The sequence below is a fragment of the Podarcis melisellensis genome, assembly GCF_964234715.1.
Source record: "Podarcis melisellensis genome assembly, chromosome: Z".
In the NCBI taxonomy this organism is placed as follows: Eukaryota; Metazoa; Chordata; class Lepidosauria; order Squamata; family Lacertidae; genus Podarcis; species Podarcis melisellensis.
Genome location: NC_138547.1, coordinates 10,427,638 through 10,446,960, shown reverse-complemented (window position 1 = coordinate 10,446,960; position 19,323 = coordinate 10,427,638). Strand labels below are relative to the sequence as shown.

The window sequence follows — 19,323 nt, the reverse complement described above, 5'->3', positions numbered from 1 at the left end:
CCATCAGCACTTTGACAGTAGTCAGGGATGATAGGGGCTGCAGCCCAGCAACGACTGGATGGCCACAGGCAACCAATCCCCAGTGTGGACCAAGCAGAGGCAAGTGATGGACTTGCCCCTCCCTCGGAAGAAACGAAAACACCATTTATGCCGAACACCCATCCACCAGAAGTGCAGTTAATATTGTTTGTGAAAATGCTTTCTTTCTCTCTTTTTTTTTTACCTCCCTTTCCCTATCAAAATATAAGTCTAAAACATATATTCTTTCACATGATTACTGTATTGTTATTTTAATAAATAAATATCTTTATTTAATCTGCCGTTGCATTCGATGTTTTTACCCACTGCCCCCACGGCAAGGGTTACTCCAGACCAGAGCATTACTCTGCATTAGTCATACAGCACCATACAGGTCCCTGCCCAGAGAAACATGCAGTTTAAAATTTGTAAAAACAGTCTCTTTGGCCAAGCCAGTGGCCCATCTGTTCCAGGCATCTTGCTCTCACAGTGGCCAGCCAAGTGTCCATGCTGATAGCCACTGAAAGCCTCCATGGATTTGTCGTCTACTGTCTTTTAACCATCCAAATGGTTACCATCACTATATCTAGTGGGAAGGAATTCAATAGATCGACTGATCTGTGTGAAGTGCTCTTTCTCTTGTCTATCCTGAATCACTCAATATTCAGCTTCATTGGGTGACCACGGCTCTAGTGTTATGAGAGAGGGATAGTCGGCAGGATGGAGGGGAGGGTGTGTGTGTGTGTGTAAAAGAGAACAGTCATTTGTTTTGGTTGCATGTACCACCTGTCCTAGGGACGCGGGTGGCGCTGGGGGTTAAACCACAGAGCCTAGGACTTGCCGATCAAAAGGTCAGCAGTTCGAATCCCCGCAACAGGGTGAGCTCCCATTGCTTGGTCCCTGCTTCTGCCAACCTAGCAGTTTGAAAGCACGTCAAAGTGCAAGTAGATAAATAGGTACCGCTCCTGCAGGAAGATAAACGGCGTTTCCGTGCGCTGCTCTGGTTAGTCACGCTTAGTCATGCTCTGCTTAGTCATGCTGGCCACATGACCCGGAAGCTGTATGCCGGCTCCCTCGGCCAATAAAGCAAGATGAGCGCTGCAACCCCAGATTCGGCCATGACTGGACCTAATGGTCAGTGGTCCCTTTACCTTTACCTTAGCACCTGTCCTAGCCCCTATGAAGGTGTGCCAAAGGCATAATGGAAAGTGCTTTCCCTACTGCATAATTCACTGAGGTAGCTTATGCCCACTGGATTGATGGGCAGAAGGCAGGGAGCCCACCAGAGGCAATGATGGATGGAGCCGACTAATTCTAGGCAGCAGTTTATTTCGTTTCCCTGATGTTCCCCCTAACTGTTACTTTCTGCATTATATCTGAACTTTCACACAGTTAAATGCCCTCTTCGGAAATCTAATGAAATCTAGTGGAAGTTTAGCACTCATTTTAATGATGGTGGCTCCCCCCCCCAAATAAGCTGGCAACCCTAATAACCCAGAATATCGCAGGGGTAAAGTCATGGAATTGGGGGGGGGGGCGGTAAATTGGCATACAGTTCTTCCCTGCTGTTTTCATGGAACAGAATCACAGGTGTGAAAAGGATGGCAGATCGGCAACATTTTCCAGTGAAGTTTGTTGTTGTTTCAAACCACACACACTGGCGTTTAACACAACATGCAGGTATATCGGTCAAAAAGCTACAGTTCCATAATGCAACAGGTAAAAAGATAAAGGGACCCCTGACCATTAGGTCCAGTTGTGGCCAACTCTGGGGTTGCGGCGCTCATCTCACTTTACTGACCGAGGGAGCCGGCGTACAGCTTCCAAGTCATGTGGCCAGCATGACTAAGCCGCTTCTGGTGAACCAGAGCAGCGCACAGAAACACCGTTTACCTTCCTGCCAGAGTGGTACCTATTTATCTACTTGCACTTTGACGTGCTTTCAAACTGCTAGGTTGGCAGGAGCAGGGACCGAGCAACGGGAGCTCACCCCGTCGTGGGGATTCGAACCACTGACCTTCTGATCGGCAAGCCCTAGGCTCTGTGGTTTAACCCACAGCGCCACCCGCGTCCCATTTAATGCAACAGGTACTGCAGTATAAAAGGAACATTATTAAATGAAACAGAAGCATGAGCATTATAATCAGGAAAATCAGCACAATATTACCCATGTCTGAATGCACGGTGAGTTTTGTCCTGATCCTCCTCTTCATTGCTGCTGAATCGGCAACACTGAGACTGAGAAGGAAGCTGACAGCCAAGGGCATACCTGGACCTGTTCTAAGTAGAGAGGCAAGTTGGGAGGACAGAAATTGGTGGGACAGGACCCCCATGTGCTCAAAGAGGCCAGCCTCTACTGTTCACTCTGTTTCTCTATAGGTCCCCAGTGAGGTCTCTGATGCAGGAATATACTGCCTGAATAAGCCCATCACACCCCTTGACCCACAAGCAAGATTTGGTAGTTAATATTGCTGCTTTCGAGGTGGGGGTAGGAACAGGACAGTCAATGCTTTTAAAAAAAACGGCATGATCGCATCTTCGCTGATCTCCCCTGTCTTGGAGATCTTTTTCTTACCTGGCCTGGGAGGAAAGGGCTCCAGCTGACTGACTCCAACTACAAAACACAGCCTGCTGAAGAGGCCAGAGGCCATCTGGTCTTTCTCTTACTGCAGACCCAGGTCTTTGAGCCTGTGCTTCTGCAGCTGCCACCCACCATGAATCACCATTGGAAGGATTGCAGCAACAGCAGTAGATACGTTCTATGCTTATGATAATACATCATTTATTCTTTTGCAAATTGTGGTGTTTTAAATGTGCATTATATACCTGACATCTTTTAGTAATGCTTTCTTTTGAAATGTTTAAGATAAATTTGTTCTTATTAACTTTGCTGCGTTAAATGTGCATTCTGAAGTCAACCTCCTTTGTAATGTATTGTTTTGAAATCTTTAAGATAATACTTTAGTTTCCTGTTACTTATGTTGCTGTGAATGTATCTGACTTCCTTCAGCAATGTTTTACTCCGGATTGTTTTATTTGATGTTTTGATGTGTTGTAAACTGCTTTGAGATGTTTTTCTTTAAAATATTAGGCTGCATAGAATTAATAATAATGATGATGATGATAGCTCTGCTGGTCGCTGCCAATAATCAGCGAGAAAAAGGAAGAGAGCAGTGAGGACATTGTTCTATTTATGCTACCAACCAGGCCCCCCTCGTGGATCTTGCTCCCAAGCAACAAGGTTGAATGTTGACTTTGCTGGGGTATTGGAATTTACCAGCTGAAAACTTCATTATGAATGGCTGGCTGGCTTTCAATGCTGAGCCTTGTTCTACAGTGGCAGAAAGCGGTGTGTGGCAGACATGTTTGTGCTGGACATCAGTGTCTCCTGAGGTGAGAATTGTGGCTGGGAAACAGCTTACAAAATTATCCCCAACTCAGTTCTTAGGGTCTCATGCCAGTGGCTGAATTGGCCTGTTTCTCTATTTCAATCGGACTTGAGACCATACAAGGTCTTGCATATTATGGCACCATTCACACCATACATTTAAAGCACTATGATGCTACTTAAGTCTTCTGAAGAATTCTGGGAGCTTTGCCAAGGGTGCTGAGAGCTGTTAGGAGGCCCCTTTCCTCACAAAGAACTACAATTCTCAGAGTCAGGGGTGCCAACTTGAACAAAATAGGGGGGGCAGGCAAGTTCTGCCTCACATAATCAATCACACATGTGCACCAATGCCCATCACCTTTGGGAGTGGGTGGGCTGGCCCCCACATATATGTTATTGGGGTGGCCCAAAGGGACCTCAGCCCCTAGGAATTGGCTCCTATGCTCAGAGCGGTTCAACAATTCCCCTTCCCAGGGAACCTTGCCCGCTGTAACAGCTCATAGAACACAGTATTCATGGGAATATGTTGATAATTAGTCATTCTTATCAGAAGGAAAAGAGGAATCTCCCTGTAATGTAGCTGTGACCTTGGTACTTCACATATCAGGCTATATGTCATTCTTAACAACCTTCAGCCTATTTGCGAGTTTTGTTCACTGCACAGTACACAAGAATAAGGTTGCTAGACTCATATCTAATGCTCTTTGGACTTCATCAGAAAGTGACGTTCTGGTCTACAGCTGCGTTGACTGCAGGCAGTTATCAGTGAATGATCCAATTCAAACTCAAAGTAGATATCCCTTTAAGTGCATTCAGGTGCCCCAAATATGAGCTTCCCTCTCCAAAATAAACATTAGGCATACTGGAAACGCCCCCCAAAGGGATTGTCCATTCTGCTGATCTAGATGAATAGTTCTTCAAGGAACACCTGCTCATGATTTATTCTGGTAAGGCTGCGATTGGTTTCACTTAAACAAACAAATCTTGGATGTTTTCATATAAACATACCACATACATACATGCACACACACATGCACACACACACACACACACACACAGTCACTCTGCATTATGAGTTTTGTGGTTTTGAGCTTGAATAAGCAACAGTGCTCACATCTGAGAATGCGTAAGATGTGTTTCCTAAATGAACTCTCAGGGATAGATCTGCTCTTGCCAGAAAGTTGACTATGAACTCTTTATTAAGAGCTATGTACCTTCAGGGCTTCAGTAGTGCTGGAACAGTCTTAGAAGAGTTATGTTGTCTGAGGGCTCATCTGACCTCATTCCCTGGAGATGCCACCTTCATAGATGGTTTTTTTTTTGCCAAACATGCTCATAAGGTGATTCCCCCAAATCTACATTTCTGTTTAGAGTCATGACATGGATGATCATAGAACAAGAAAAATCTCTGGGGTGCATGTTCTTATCATGAAACCAGAGAGTCATTTAATTGGAGATTAACTCTTTGGCTCAGTACCCCATTTTGCTTGGTGCCTCTGAATAGTTTACCGTATAAATTAATCACTTTCCTTTTTCCTGGCCTAGATGGATTTCCTTGGAATATCTGCTCATTTTTCAGGTACCATTTGTGCTTTGTTATAATTGTCGTTTTCTCCAAATAAACTTTGTACACAGTATATAATGAGTTTTGTAGTCTTGTTTTGTAGCTTTGTAGTCTCCCGCCCTGTGGAACGCCCTCCCACCAGATGTCAAAGAGAAAAATAACTACCAAACTTTTAGAAGACATCTGAAGGCAGCCCTGTTTAGGGAAGCTTTTAATGTTTAATAGGTTACTGTATTTTAGTGTTCTGTTGGAAGCCGCCCAGAGTGGCTGGGGAAACCCAGCCAGATGGGCGGGGTATAAATAATAAATTATTATTATTATTATTGTTATTTTCATCTTCTATTGAATATGCTATAACTCTTGACATGCCATTTCTCTTCAAACCTGCTTTGGGTAAAACTTACTTAACCCTGTGAATCGCCCACATTGCCACAATGCAGGAATATGCAGCTGTCCAATATGGTGATCAAGTTTGTTTGGTGGGCATAAGGGAGAGGGTCTTTTTTTATTGTGGAGCTCCCCAGAAGAAAGGCTTTTGCTCTCTTCTATTGCCCACTTTGAAGCAGGTTCTTAGATCTGTTTTGCTTCAACGAGTATTTATTTGGTTAAGTCCTTTTAGGATTGTGTTGTTTTATTGTTGCATTGTTCAAACAATCTGCTCATCTGTCAGTCACCTTCTGTCTGCTCTGCAAAAAAAAGCCCCTAGGCCCTAAAACTTGGAGGCCTCTCATGAAACTGAATGTTGTAAGATTCAGGACAGATAAAAGAAAGCCACCCTTCACACATCAAAGAGTTCAGTTATGAAATCTGCTCCCACAAGAGGCAGTGCTGGCCACCCATTTGGATGGATTTTTAAATGGCACCGAGGATAAGGCTATGGCTACTAGCCATATGCTCTGCTGCCATGGTCAGAGGCAGGTTGAATCCTGACAAGACAGAAGTACTGCTTTTGGGGGACAGGAGGCGGGTGGGTGTGGAGGACTCCCTGGTCCTGAATGAGGTAACTATTCCCCTGAAGAACCAGGCGCACAGCCTGGGAGTCATTCTGGACTTGTAACTGTCCATGGAGCAGCAGGTCAATTCTGTGTCCAGGGCAGCTGTTTATCAGCTCCATCTGGTATGCAGGCTGAGACCCTACCTGCCCGCAGACTGTCTTGCCAGAGTGGTGCATGCTCTGGTTATCTCCCGCTTGGACTACTGCAATGTGCTCTATGTGGGGCTACCTTTGAAGGTGACCCGGAAACTGCAACTAATCCAGAATGCAGCAGCTAGACTGGTGACTGGGAGCGGCCACCGGGACCATATAACACCGGTCTTGAAAGACCTACACTGGCTCCCAGTACGTTTCTGAGCACAATTCAAAGTGTACCTGCTGACCTTTAGAGCCCTAAACAGCCTCGGTCCAGTATACCTGAAGGAGTGTCTCCACCTCCATCGTTCCGCCCGGACACTGAGGTCCAGAACCGAGGGCCTTCTGGTGGTTCCCTCCCTGCGAGAAGCCAAGTTACAGGGAACCAGGCAGAGGGCCTCCTCGGTAGTGGCACCTGCCCTGTGGAACGCCCTCCCATCAGATGTCAAAGAAATAAACTACTACATGACATTTGGAAGACATCTGAAGGCAGCCCTGTTCAGGGAAGCTTTTAATGTTTAATAGGTTATTGTATTTTAGTGTTCTGTTGGAAGCCCCCCAGGGTTGCTGGGGAAACCCAGCCAGATGGGTGGGGTATAAATAATAAATTATTATTATTATTATACCAGCTGCTGGAAACTGCAGGAGGTTTGGGTCCTGCTTGTGGGCTTTCTGCAGGTATCTAGGTGGCCACAGGATGCTGGACTAGATGGGCCACTTGCCTGGTCCAGCAAGACTCTTCTTATGTTCTGAAATGTGAATTTTATTAAAATGCATATATAAATGCATGCTAATTGAGACCCCCAAGGTAAGAACTAAGGAGGCTAGACCCACCCTTTAAAGAATTCCCCCTTTCTTCTCCTAAGCAAAAGTATCATAGAATTGCAGAGTTGGAAATGGCCTTAAGGGTCATCTCGTCCGTCCTGTTCCCCCCACAATGTAGGGTTGCCTATACATTGCTGGTTCCCACACTTCTGCCTTAGTGCAATTGCACAGCCAGCAAGAAGACAACTGGAAGTCAGGAAGCACCATGTGCCTTTTGCTTACACTTATCCTCTTAAAACATAGTCCTGCACTGCCACCTTCTGGGGAGAGTTGGAAAGAAGAGCCCTGCTGGATGCAGGCAGAGGTCTAATCCAGCAACCCATTCTCATAGTGGCCCACTGGATTCTAATGAGAATTACTTGATGGAAACACTGCTGGTTGTTAATAGCTTAGACAACGTTTTTCATCTTTTTAAAGGATTAGACAAATTAATTGAAAAGAGAAGAGGTCAGATTAATAGTTCTAAATAAGGGCAAGTGGAACCTCCATGTTCGGCAGCAGTGTATCAGATCGGTATGTCAGATGCTGGTGACAAACATAGGAGTGTTGTGGTATTCACACCCTGCTTGACAGAGAAGGGGTTATTTGCTTGGTGGCAGAGCTTCTGGCTTGCATGCAGGAGGTCCAATGTTCAATGCCTGGCCTCTCTGGGTAGGACTGAAACATGTCAGAAACCCCAGAGAGCCACTGCCAGCCAGTGTAGGCAATGCTAAGCTAGATGGACCACTAGTCTGACTTGGTATAAGATAGCTCCCTAAGTTCCTATATGAAAGGGAAAGTGAGCTACATCAGTGATAGAGCATCTGCAGTGTATTCTTATAGCCCCAGGTTCAATCCCTGGTATCTCCATCAGTACTGCATTTGTTGGGAAATGGCCTGACCCTGTACAGAGAAGTACAGTGGGGGGTGTCAAAGTAACCCCTGATCACTAGTGTTGACTTGCTATAGGGCCTTCTCAGTGCTGGTTTCCCATTGTGCAATGCCCTCCCTGGTGAGGTGCATTATTGGCTAGCAGGAGGACTTTTAAAACATTCCTGTTTACTCAGGCATTTGGTGACTGTTGGATATTGGCCACAGCAAACATGAAATTAATAACTGTGAGGGCAAGTGATTGCTTCTAGATGTTTTTAGATGTCCTAAGCGGTTTTAAAAAAATAGTTTTGCATTGTTATAAAATGTTTAAAATACGTTTTTATTTTGCTTTAAATTGCATTGTTCTAGCATTTTGATGTTTGCTGTCCTAGGCTGCTTTAAAGAGAAAGGGCCGGATACAAATTTAACTGATCATAATATAACTGATAATAATAACACAATACTTTTTGATGACTAGAATCCAGCCCACAAAAGATTATCCCACAATAAATTTGTTAGTCTTTAAAGCACTCTTGGTTTATTTAGTTTTATATAACAAGGTTTATACACTGCACAGTAGCAGCAGCAATGAAAACAACCATCTAAGCCAGTGCTTCTCACACTTTTTTCTCCAGGCAGCACCTTCAGAATAAAAATTTGCTCACACACCACACCGGATTTTTGACTGTAAAAAAATACTTGGGGAAATGAAAAGAAACAACTCTCAGCGCTGCTTGATTTATAATCTACACCACAACTACTTTATAACATGATTACAGGACATCCAGATAGTGCATGCCACGTTCTTTGTGCAGCTACAAAAGAACGTGAGTCATTCCCAAATTATAATGATAAATGATCTTCTTATATAAGCACCTTAAATATGTATACAAACTCAATGAGAAGTATGAGCTTACTTTTGCTGGGTAATCTCACTGGTTTCACATTAAGCAAGTCTTCTCCACTGTGTTCAAAGAGTGATTATGGATCACAACTAGGATTGTCCTTGGTATCGCCTGATGCTCTTGCTCTCATTTTGAAAAGACATTTATCCGTATTCTGCAAATAAGATAAACATTTTGCTACAATACTACACTACAGTTAAAATGTTTATTTGTCCTTGAATCTTCCCACCCTCTCCTTGCCTCCCTCTCCTGCCACAACCATTGAGAACCAGTGCTCTAAGCCAGGGGTTAGCAAACTTTTTCAGGTCCCTCAGACCTTGTGGGGGGGCGGGCGGGCTATATTTTGAAAAAATATATATGAACGAATTCCTATGCCCCACAAATAACCCAGATGTGCATTTTAAATAAAAGCACACATTCTACTTATGTAAAAACACCAGGCAGCCCCCACAAATATCCCAGAGGTGCATTTTAAATAAAAGCACACATTCTACTCATGTAAAAACACGCTGATTCCTGGACCGTCCGCGGGCCGGATTTAGAAGGCAATTGGGCCAAATCTGGCCCCCAGGGCCTTAGTTTGCCATGCTCTAAGCAGTTTAAACTGGCTGCTCTGATGGGGGGGGCAGGCGGGCAGGAGCTTTTTTAAAAGGGGGAACTCACAGGAACTCAGTTCCAGCACCTCTCAGGTGGACGCAATTGCCATTCATGAGGAGTTCTGGCACCTGTTTTTCTACAATATTAGCACTGCAGGCGGAGATGAAGAGATTGAAGTCTTGTACCTTGGACTAAACCCCATTAAACTCAACGAGGCTTTTACTTCCGAGTAGAATGCATAGGATTGCCTTTTTAAAATAGCGACATAAGAAGAGTCCACTGGATTAGGCCAAAGGCCCAGCATCCTGTCCCCACAGTGGCCAACCAGAAGCTGTAGTTGTTGCAGCTCAGTCCTGTGCACCTTTACTAGGAAGTAAGGAAGCCCCAAGAGGGGCTGCACTCCCAAGTAAGCAAACCTGAGCGATCCAGCGCGTGTTAAGCAAGTTATCGGCCGCGCCGGCGCCAGACTAATTTTGCGCCCTAGGCAAGGCTAAGTACTTGCGCCTGCCCGCTCCCTCCCCGACCCGCTTTGCTAACTTCAATTTCCAAAAACAGACTGGTGGATATGATGAAATTCTTCAAAAGCTAAAAAGAAAAACGTTGTCAGAAATTTATAAGATATAACAAAAACTCATATGTATAAAACTGTGCCCCCTCTGAGGTTTGCACCCTAGGCGGCTGAATGACTGGCCTTCCTTCCCCAGTGGATTCCACGGGGCAAAGCGCTCAGTGCGCGCTCCGAGAGCCGCGTCCTCTATACGCTTTGTAATATGGGGTTTTAATGGGAACGCAAAGCAGGACTGTCGCGCGTTCCCTCTGCCAAGGGGACAACGTGCAGTGCGGACCCAGGAGGAGCCGTCGGGGGTCGTCACGGGCCGTCGGGCTGGTCGGAAGAAAGAGAGGCAGATCGAGCGTTGGTGGAGCAACCGCCGTCGACCCCTGAGCAAGCTAGGCTCTGATCCGGAGCTCCTGTTGCTCCGGGGCTGCAGCAAATCGCCAAGCTGGGCAAGTCGGTCGGTGTCCTGGTGGAGGTTAAGGGGATGAACGCCCGGGAGAAGCAGGAGAACGCCAGGTTTAACGGTGAGGCAGATTTATGAAGGCGGAAGCCAATGCTTTAAAAATGAGTCAATAGCAATGGTGGCTAAATGGAACTGCCTTGTAAAAGAGCAGTCTGCCTTACTAAGGGACAGGCAACGGGGAAGGGCGTTTGCTTTCATCCTGCAGCGTGTGGGCCTCCCTGTGGCTGGTAGGAGTTGGAATCTGACAACAGGTTTTGACACCCACGATGCGTATTTTTAGGACCCACCTTATTTCTGTAAGTTGCTTAAATTATTTTTTTTTAATATTCTGATTTAACTGTAGTAACCCACCCTGGGTCCTTTGGGTGCAGGGAGGATAATCAGTAATAATAATATCTGGAAGGCCAAAAGTTTTCCCAGGCAAATGTTTTATTTTTGTAGTGATCACAACCATTGTTTTCCCCCCTTCTGGCTGCAGAATTTTTGCTTTTCTTTTTTAACAGAAATAACATAACTATATACACGTTCCAAATTTGTGTGCCTCTCCTCACCTCTAGAGAACTCCAGCGGAGACCTTGGGGCATGTGGCTGGATCCTGGTCCTCTTTTCCTTCTTGTTCTTCCTTCTGACCTTCCCTTTGTCTGCATTTCTCTGCTTTGAGGTAAATAAGAAGAGAGTTCATTGGGAAGCAGTTCTGCTTCTGAGATTTTATGCTGCTATTATGGTTGCTAGGGGTTGAATGGTCCATTAGGGCAAATGGGGTACTGCTCTTCAACTGGCCCCCACCTGCCTGTCTTCTTCCTTACAGTGGTACCTTGGTTTACAACCATAATCCGTTCCAGAGGTCCGGTTGTAAACCAGAACAGGTTGTAACCTAAGGGGCACTTTCGCTAATGAGGCCTCCCCCCCAAAAATGGGTTGAAATCCCCCCCCCCAAAAAATGGGTTGTAATAATAAAACAGGGGACACACACTTCCGGGTTTGACGTGGTTGTAATCCAAAATGGCTGCAAGCCAAGGTACCACTGTATTTATACGGGGGGGGGGGCACTGCCTGTCAACGTACTCCTCTTCAATCTCAGTATTGCCCTTGCAGAATTCAGAAGAAGGTAGAATGGCTCCACCTGTTATGGGTTCTGGTGCTACCTGATGTTGGGCTCCCTGTATTCTGTCCCACCAGCCTTAATGGGCACCAGCCCCCACTGCTTGTATAACCCAGCTTCAAGCATTGCCAAAAGTCACCGTGCTTCATTATTCAAACTTCTGGGACAGCTGTTCTACCCTGTAAACAGCAAGCATGGACATTGCAAATACAATTTGCATTTATTAAATCATTATTATTATTATTATTATTATTATTATTATTATTATTTTCTTTATTAATCACTTATCACTCAAAAGGTCTCAAAGCAACTTACACTGAAGAAATGTATATGCATAAATACATTACACCATAGAAAAGGGGGGCGAAACAATGAAACACATTGTTTCATACAATTTATTAGGGAAACAAAACAAGACACACACATAATAGTAATAGGAAAAAAGTTAGCAGTATGTAAACAATAAAGAAATATTCCCACTTACTAATACATAAAAATAAAAAGACTAACAGCGCCCTCCATAGTCCCAAAATAATTCACAACACCCCACTGTTTGTTTTTAAAAATCTCCACTCCACCAAGAAGTGTGATGTCAAGGGCAGCTGCTGTGTGTTCCAGCATCTATCCCTTCCTTTCAAGGGGGAGCAGCAGCAAAAGCAGAGCAGGGGGGTGGTAAAAGTTTTATGTGCTCTGTGGTTGCCCCGGCTCCTCTTGCTCTCCAGCCGCTGGTGGGAATGTATAATCTGAAACGTGTGTGGTGGCAAAAACTCTCTAGGATATTATATGTGACTCCCCGCTGTCCCTTCATTTCAGATTGTCATGGAATATCAGCGAGCTGTCATCTTTAGACTAGGACACATCCTAAAAGGTGCAAAAGGCCCTGGTGAGTATTATATTATGTTCTAGCATATAACAGGATTTTGCTGCAAGTTTCTCCTCTCTTTACCTTTGCCATTGGCCTACCCACGAATCCAAGGACCATCTCATTCAGGTCAGGTCCATACAATTAATTTAAAGCACATGGCTTCCCCCAAGGAATCCTGGGAACTGTGGTTTGTTAAAGACGCTGGGGTCTGCAGCTCTGCAGAGGGTAAACCGCAGCTCCCAGGATTCTTCAGGGTTGGCTGTGCGCTAATATATGGTGTGGTCGTGACAGTTTTCAATGCATTTCCCTGTCACTTTACTAACTGGAAAAGAAGTTAGCAGGTTTGTTGAACAAGGGGGACAGAGTGCATTAATACACTATAATTGTACAAACCTACGTCTCCAGTGGTGGTTATAATTTCTTTTCCTGCAGGTATCTATTTAATCCTGCCCTGCATAGACAATGTTGTCACAGTAGACATGAGGACTGTGTCATTTGATATAGCCCCCCAGGAAGTAAGTATTTCTGGTCCTTGACCTCTTTCATCTCTTTTGAATACCATATAGAATCATTGTCTAATAACTCATCTGCTTGCAGTTGGTTCCTCCTGACATGTTCTTAGCAGCTGCTACTAGAAACATGCTTTGACTCATTGCTTTATTTTGTAACTCCTTCTGCTCCTGTTTCTACCCTAGATTCTTACCAAAGATTCAGTGACGGTTCTTGTGGACGGTGTGGTTTACTACCGAGTTCAGAACGCCATCCTCTCTGTGACAAATGTTGCTTATGCAGACTCAGCCACTCGGCTCCTGGCTCAGACCACATTGAGGAACGTTCTTGGGACCAAGAGCCTCTCTCAGATCCTCTCTGACCGGGAGGAAATCGCCCACAGCATGCAGGTATGACAGCAACGGCTGAGTTGTGGGGTGATTCACGTCCCCATTTGGAGTATGGAATTGAAAGTCTGTTCTGAGGGGATATGACTAACAAAAAAAGCTTTGACTTATATGTCGGGACGAGCAGAAAGCATGTAGAACACGGCATGTTTTTTAATTAATTTCAGATGCATGAAATGCTGGAATGTGACTGCTTGTTGATAAACAACAACTGTCTTTGGATTATAAACAGGATTATAAGCACTGGTCTATCTATAGTGTGAAGGGTATACGTTACTTGGAGATAGAACTATATAATCTAACAGTAGCATTCTGTTGGTGTTTGGAATTAAAGCACTCAGCAGGCGTTGACCTTAATGAGGCTGAATGTTGGAAGATGCAGGGCAGATAAGAGAAAGGACTTCTTCATGCACCACATGGTTAAACTATGGAGCTTGCTCCCACAGGAAGCAGTGATGGCCACCAACTTGGATGGTTTTGAAAAGGGATTAGTCAAATTCATCGAGGACAAAACTATAAACGGCTGCTAGCCTTGATGGCTATGTTCTACCTCCACTGTCAGAGATAATCTCCCTCTGAACACCAGATGCTGGGAATTGCAGGTGGGCAGAGTGCTGTTGTGCTCATGTCCTGCTTGTGGGCTAAGACATCTAGTCACTGGTAGAGGAAGAGGGGGGCAGGGGCAGAGCACCGCCACCAGCACCATAATCCTGGTGGGGTGCCATCACAGCTGCCCCTCCACGCCATGCCCCCAGGACATGTGCCATGCCCCTGCAGGCTGTGCACCACGCCCCCGGGACACGCACCACGCCCCTGTGGGTGGCGTGCCACGCCCCCGGGACGTGCGCCAGCCATGCCCCTGCCTGCTCTCCACCCCCAGTGCCAGAGCAAGGAGCTCCACCACTGCATCTAGTTCGCCTGGATGCTAGACAAGATGGAACACTGGCTGATGTAGCAGATTCATCTTATGCTCTTGCGGGCCTTTTCAAAGTGCTACTCCAAACAGAGCTTCAGAAGGGGATTTTGAAGGGCAAAAAGGTCACCTGACATAACTGTGGTCCAGGAGGAGTGGGGTAAAGATAGCCATTTGACCCATGGGGTTAATATAGTTCCCTGTTTTTATCCCAGCTTCTGTGACCTCCATTGGACCAGCCTGACCTCTTGCATAATAATATCTTGATGGACAAGTGCATTCCTGCATATCTATATATATTTAATAAACAGGTCACATTAGATGAAGCCACAGATGACTGGGGTATAAAGGTGGAGCGGGTAGAGATCAAAGATGTGAAGCTGCCCATCCAACTCCAGAGAGCCATGGCTGCTGAAGCAGAAGCTACCCGCGAAGCAAGAGCAAAGGTACAGGAGTTCTATAGATTTGGTTTAGCTGGTGACTTTCCAGAAAGTTCATCACCCAGAAGACAGCAAAGGGGCAGTAGGAAGTACAGTAAAGGCCAACATTGGCATTGTAGGGCTATTAACCTGGGGTCTATGACTTTAAATTAGGGTTGGGGAACCTCAGGCCCTAGGGCCAAATATGGCCCTCCAAGTCTCCATTTCCCACAAGTCTGTTTCCATACTGTTACATTTTTTTCCTAGTCCCACAGCCATTAAAGGCACAAGGTGTCATTTATTTGTCCCTGTACCTGTACTTTTTGCTGTGAGCAACTCCTGGGAAGATAATTATTCCTTTCAGGTGGGGAAGATAGAGGAAATGTCTCCCATTCCTTCTTATTGCCTAGCAACAGTTATTGACTATAGTGTCCTTAATCACAGCAGCACCTCCACATCTGCCTAATAAGCCTTAGAACATTGCCTCCGCATATTTGCTTTCTAACTTTCTTTATAGATGTCTGACAGACTTAGCTTTCATTAACGAAATAAGGTGAGAGTCATTCAACTGAATGAGTTCATTCCTAGCCTGTGGCATGTATCTCTATGACTAGGTCTGACTTACTTAGGAATGGGTGCAGCTGTTACATAAGGCCACCCTGATGTAAAACTCCAAACTCCTTACCTGGAATTTCTTCCCTTCTAGGTGATTGCAGCAGAAGGTGAAAGGAACTCCTCCCTGGCCTTGAAGGAAGCCGCCATTGTGATCACAGAGTCTCCTGCAGCCCTCCAGCTTCGCTACCTACAGACTCTGACCACTATCGCTGCTGAGAAGAACTCTACCATTATATTTCCGCTGCCATTGGATATGCTGCAATGTCTCATTGGAACAAAACGTTAACTGGGGATGTAGATGCAGGATGAGGGGCTGTTTCTCAGGAGCCCAGATTTTCTTAAAAGTGCAATGCAGTGTTGGACAAAGGAACATTAATTTAATTGTTTGTTAGCAGAGGGTTTTTTTACATTTTGTTTTTTCACTTCTCTTCCCAAACAGGAATAAAGTTACTGATTTTAACCCTGTATTCTCAGTCATCTGTGCATCTCCCTTTTGTCCCCCTTTGTCCAATTTCTGATTTCTAAGAAGAAGAAGAAGAAGAGTTTGGATTTGATATCCCACTTTATCACTACCCTAAGGAGTCTCAAAGCGGCTAACATTCTCCTTTCCCTTCCTCCCCCACAACAAACATTCTGTGAGGTGAGTGGGACTGAGAGACTTCAGAGAAGTGAGACTAGCCCAAGGTTACCCAGCAGCTGCATGTGGAGGAGCGGGGAAGCGAACCCAGTTCCCCAGATTACGAGTCCACCGCTCTTAACCACTACACCACACTGGCTCTAAGGGTCTTATAGGCTGCATTCAGAAGGTCCCAGGTTCAACCCCTGGCATCTCTAGGTAGGGCTGGAGAAGACTTCCTGTCTGAAACCCTGGAGAGCCACTGCCAGTCGCTGTAGACTGTACTGAGGTAGATGGACCAGTTCGGTCTATATAAGACTGTGTAGACATTACCAGCTTAAAACACAACAAGGTGATTCTTTTTCCCAATCCAGATGGAAGGAGGTTTGGAGAAAAAAAACATATCAAGATGCAGTATTTCATAAGAAACACGAGGAGGAATATGAATTGTGGCTAACGTATGTATACTGCCTCCCCAAAAAGCTGTGGGATGCACTAGATGCAGAGTCAATGGGAGTGTATATGCAGTCTAAGGCAGCTTCCTCTGTCCCTACATCCCTGCAGCCCAATACACACAGAGAGATATTTAAAGAACCTGAATGATGGGCGATTCAGTATAGGGCATGTTTTAACTATGAAACTTCCTATCACAAGATGCGATGGTGGCCACCAACTTAAGCAGAGCACACATTATTGTTTGCACCCAGTAATCTCCCACTGCTGGTGTTTGAAGCCAAGTACAAATGAACTTACCTACAATTCTTAGGTGTCCTATAATGTCTTGGGAAATACTGCTGCTTGGTGCAATTCCCTCAAACCATCTTCCATCCGGAGGTGTGTACATTTGAGAAAACTGTTGCACACGCTCAGATGCCAGTTTTCTTTAAAAGGAGCTTGGTATGGTGGAACAAATCAGGTGGTGGTTGTTGTTAAAATTTCAATGCTGCCCTTCATCTGAGGATCACAGGGTGGTTTACAATATAAAAATACACACCATAGTAACAAACAAAAACAATACCACACACACATTTTAAAAGGCCATGGATAAAGGCCTGGGAAGAGAGGAATGTTTTTGCCTGGTGCCTCCCTAGTGAAAGCATTCCACAAGTGGGGAGCCACCGCGTAAAAGGCCCATTCTCATGTTGCCATTCTCTGGACTTTTCATGGAGGAATCACAGGAAGAAGGGCTTCTATGTTGTGTGTACAGCAACATTAAAAAGTGACTTGAAACACACCGAGGGGCAAATGGTCTGTGATTCCTACATTACAAGGGGTTGCACAAAATGACCCTTAGGGTCCCTTCCAACTCTACAGTCCTATCATTTTATGAATGACTTCAGCGTTTTAACACTTGCGTATGTAGCCCCCAGCATCAGAGACAGACAGTGTGGCTCTGAATACATTGCAAGCCTATGAGCATGTCCCAGGTATTTAGCAACATGAAATAATCCTAGATACAGGAGAGCGTGGTTGAAACAAGTCTGCGTCCTTATGAAGCCAATCTGTTCACATGCAAAATAAGCTGAAACAAAAACTTTCAATCTTGAAGCTGTGTCCCAAGTCAGGCAAATTGGAAGTGATATTGTCAATCTAGTTGTACAACAAGCATAGATGAACCTCAAGTACAAAATGCAGTTTAAGAGAACTGCATGGCTGTTATGTTTATTGATCTGTTTAAGACATTTATATCCTAGTTTTCCTCCAAGGAGTTCAAAGTGACATACATATTTCTCCTTCTTCTCATTTTATCTTCACAACAACCCTGTAGGGCAGGTTGGGCTGAGAGGGAACGACTGGCTCAAGACTGAGTCCCTGGGGATTTGAACCCTAGTATCCCAGGTCCTAGTTCAGCACTAACTGCTATGCCACACTGACCCTTGTAGAACCTTGGTGTGGTGGCTGTGCATTTGATGTCACCAACAGCCATTGCTTAGCAACGAAATGTGCATCCGTTTGAACTGAGGTTCTTGAGGTTCTTGTATCCTCAGCACATACAGGGTTTAGAGAGATCTGCTGTGGTGATCTTTGCTTATTTTGTTGACAAGATGGCATCTGGCAAACTTCTGGCTGTAAGTGAATGTTGACATTTCTAGTGTACTTAGCTCTAGGGTCCAGAATCACAAACTTTGGCAAATAGCTATCAAAGGTCAAAGAAAGGCAAGTTTTTGGCAGAGAATAATGAAGGCTCTAAAGGAAATGTTAGTATTATATATAATTAGGGGTGCCAAATTGAAAGAAATATGCGGGGGGCACATACTTGATCACATGACACAGTGCACACACACACACACACACACACACACACACACACCATTTGGAATGGGAATGCTCATCAACTCTGGGGGGAGGCTGGCCCCCTCTAATCTAGTTTAACATGGAAAGGAAGAGACAGAAAAAGAAATATATATATTCAGCCAGTGCTGAATATATATTCAGGGGTACACATACCCCTAAACATTTTGTGAATCTAAGTTTGGCATCATTGAGGGGCAGTATTTCAATATGAGTAGGAAAATGAGGTACCCCTAAACATATTTTTTAGGGAGGAAAGCACTGTTTTCAGCCACTGTCTTGAGGTGGTGGTGGTGATGACAGTCTAACAACATTTAGTGAACCAGAGCACTGCCTATACACTGGCTTCTTGTCCTAACTAACTTCTCTGGGTCTCTCCTCAGCCCTCCCTGGAGCTTCCAACATCCATGCTGGGTCCGCTGGTGGCAGTTTCATGCCTTTGTGCCTTGGGTCCTGACATGGAATGGCACCAGCAGGCTGCACAAACCCTCTGAAATATCCTGCCTGGGAAAGAAGGTAAGCCTGGAAGGAATGCATTGCCTGCAAGACCATAAGCCCAAGGATTACAGAAGCACAGAATAATTGTTGTTATTGTTTTTTGATTTTGATTTAAAAAACAACAACAACAACAACAACAAACAACAACACCCACCTTGGTGGAGGGGAGTGATACAAAAAGTAGCCTAAAGACGACTGAATGCAGCCATGGAAGGTTGAATGCTTGGCGGGGGCGGGATAGAAATGGAGTGGCTGAAATCCCGAAGGGCAGCACTCCAGACTGCAACGTTTCATTGCATGACCCAGCTGTAAATAGATTCTGTTTAAAGTGACTACTTCCCCTGCCCTCGTGTTTACACCACAATGGGATCTCAGGGCTCACCCACACTTCCACTTGTCCCGTGCCTAGAAAACACGGGTGCGGGTGGGTCATACGGAGCTGTGGACAAGCCCTTATGAGCTCTGTTCGAAGAAGGATGGGACAACACAGTTTGTTAGAACTTCAAAGCCTTTAAGGGGCCAACAACCCTCTGGCCCCAAGATAGGCACTCTTCCTCCATTCCATAGGCTCTACTGCCTGGTGCATTTCCTGCACCACCCGTCTGGTAATATGCCACAGGGGGTGGGCATCAATTTACCATCACACACACAGATTTTAGGAATGTTGTGTTGCGTGTCATTTTCAAGGTGGCTTTTAACTGCTTTTAATTTGATTTGAGGGAGGGCTAGGGGGTACTGTGAGACACAGGTGGCACTGTGGGTTAAACCACAGAGCCTAGGACTTGTCAATCAGAAGGCTGGCGCTTCGAA

The 19,323-nt window shown here is 45.2% G+C and overlaps 1 protein-coding gene and 2 long non-coding RNA genes across 6 annotated transcripts; 1 reads left to right on the top strand and 2 right to left on the bottom strand.

Annotated features, from left to right (window-relative positions):
- Nucleotides 1-33: 33 nt before the first annotated feature.
- On the bottom strand, nucleotides 34-2,799 carry LOC309361578. Its single transcript, XR_014164525.1, has 2 exons — nucleotides 2,186-2,799; nucleotides 34-707 (listed from the first exon to the last, which is right to left on the bottom strand). It is a non-coding gene; the product is annotated as an uncharacterized lncRNA (long non-coding RNA).
- A 5,601-nt stretch (nucleotides 2,800-8,400) lies between these two features.
- On the bottom strand, nucleotides 8,401-10,216 carry LOC309361580. Its single transcript, XR_014164526.1, has 3 exons — nucleotides 10,124-10,216; nucleotides 8,694-8,835; nucleotides 8,401-8,474 (listed from the first exon to the last, which is right to left on the bottom strand). It is a non-coding gene; the product is annotated as an uncharacterized lncRNA (long non-coding RNA).
- On the top strand, nucleotides 10,186-15,567 carry LOC309361519 (stomatin-like). Of its 4 annotated transcripts, none has more exons than XM_081896626.1 (7): nucleotides 10,186-10,358; nucleotides 10,855-10,958; nucleotides 12,213-12,282; nucleotides 12,697-12,779; nucleotides 12,960-13,163; nucleotides 14,385-14,519; nucleotides 15,199-15,567. In XM_081896626.1, exons 1-7 carry the CDS (start codon nucleotides 10,319-10,321, stop codon nucleotides 15,391-15,393), a joined length of 831 nt encoding a protein of 276 aa, XP_081752752.1. In that variant the 5' UTR covers nucleotides 10,186-10,318; the 3' UTR covers nucleotides 15,394-15,567. The 4 variants fall into 4 exon arrangements, with proteins under 4 accessions (XP_081752752.1, XP_081752753.1, XP_081752755.1 ...); XM_081896628.1 differs by having other exon boundaries at nucleotides 10,207-10,593; XM_081896627.1 differs by lacking the exon at nucleotides 10,855-10,958 and having other exon boundaries at nucleotides 10,200-10,593.
- The last annotated feature ends 3,756 nt before the right edge of the window (nucleotides 15,568-19,323 follow it).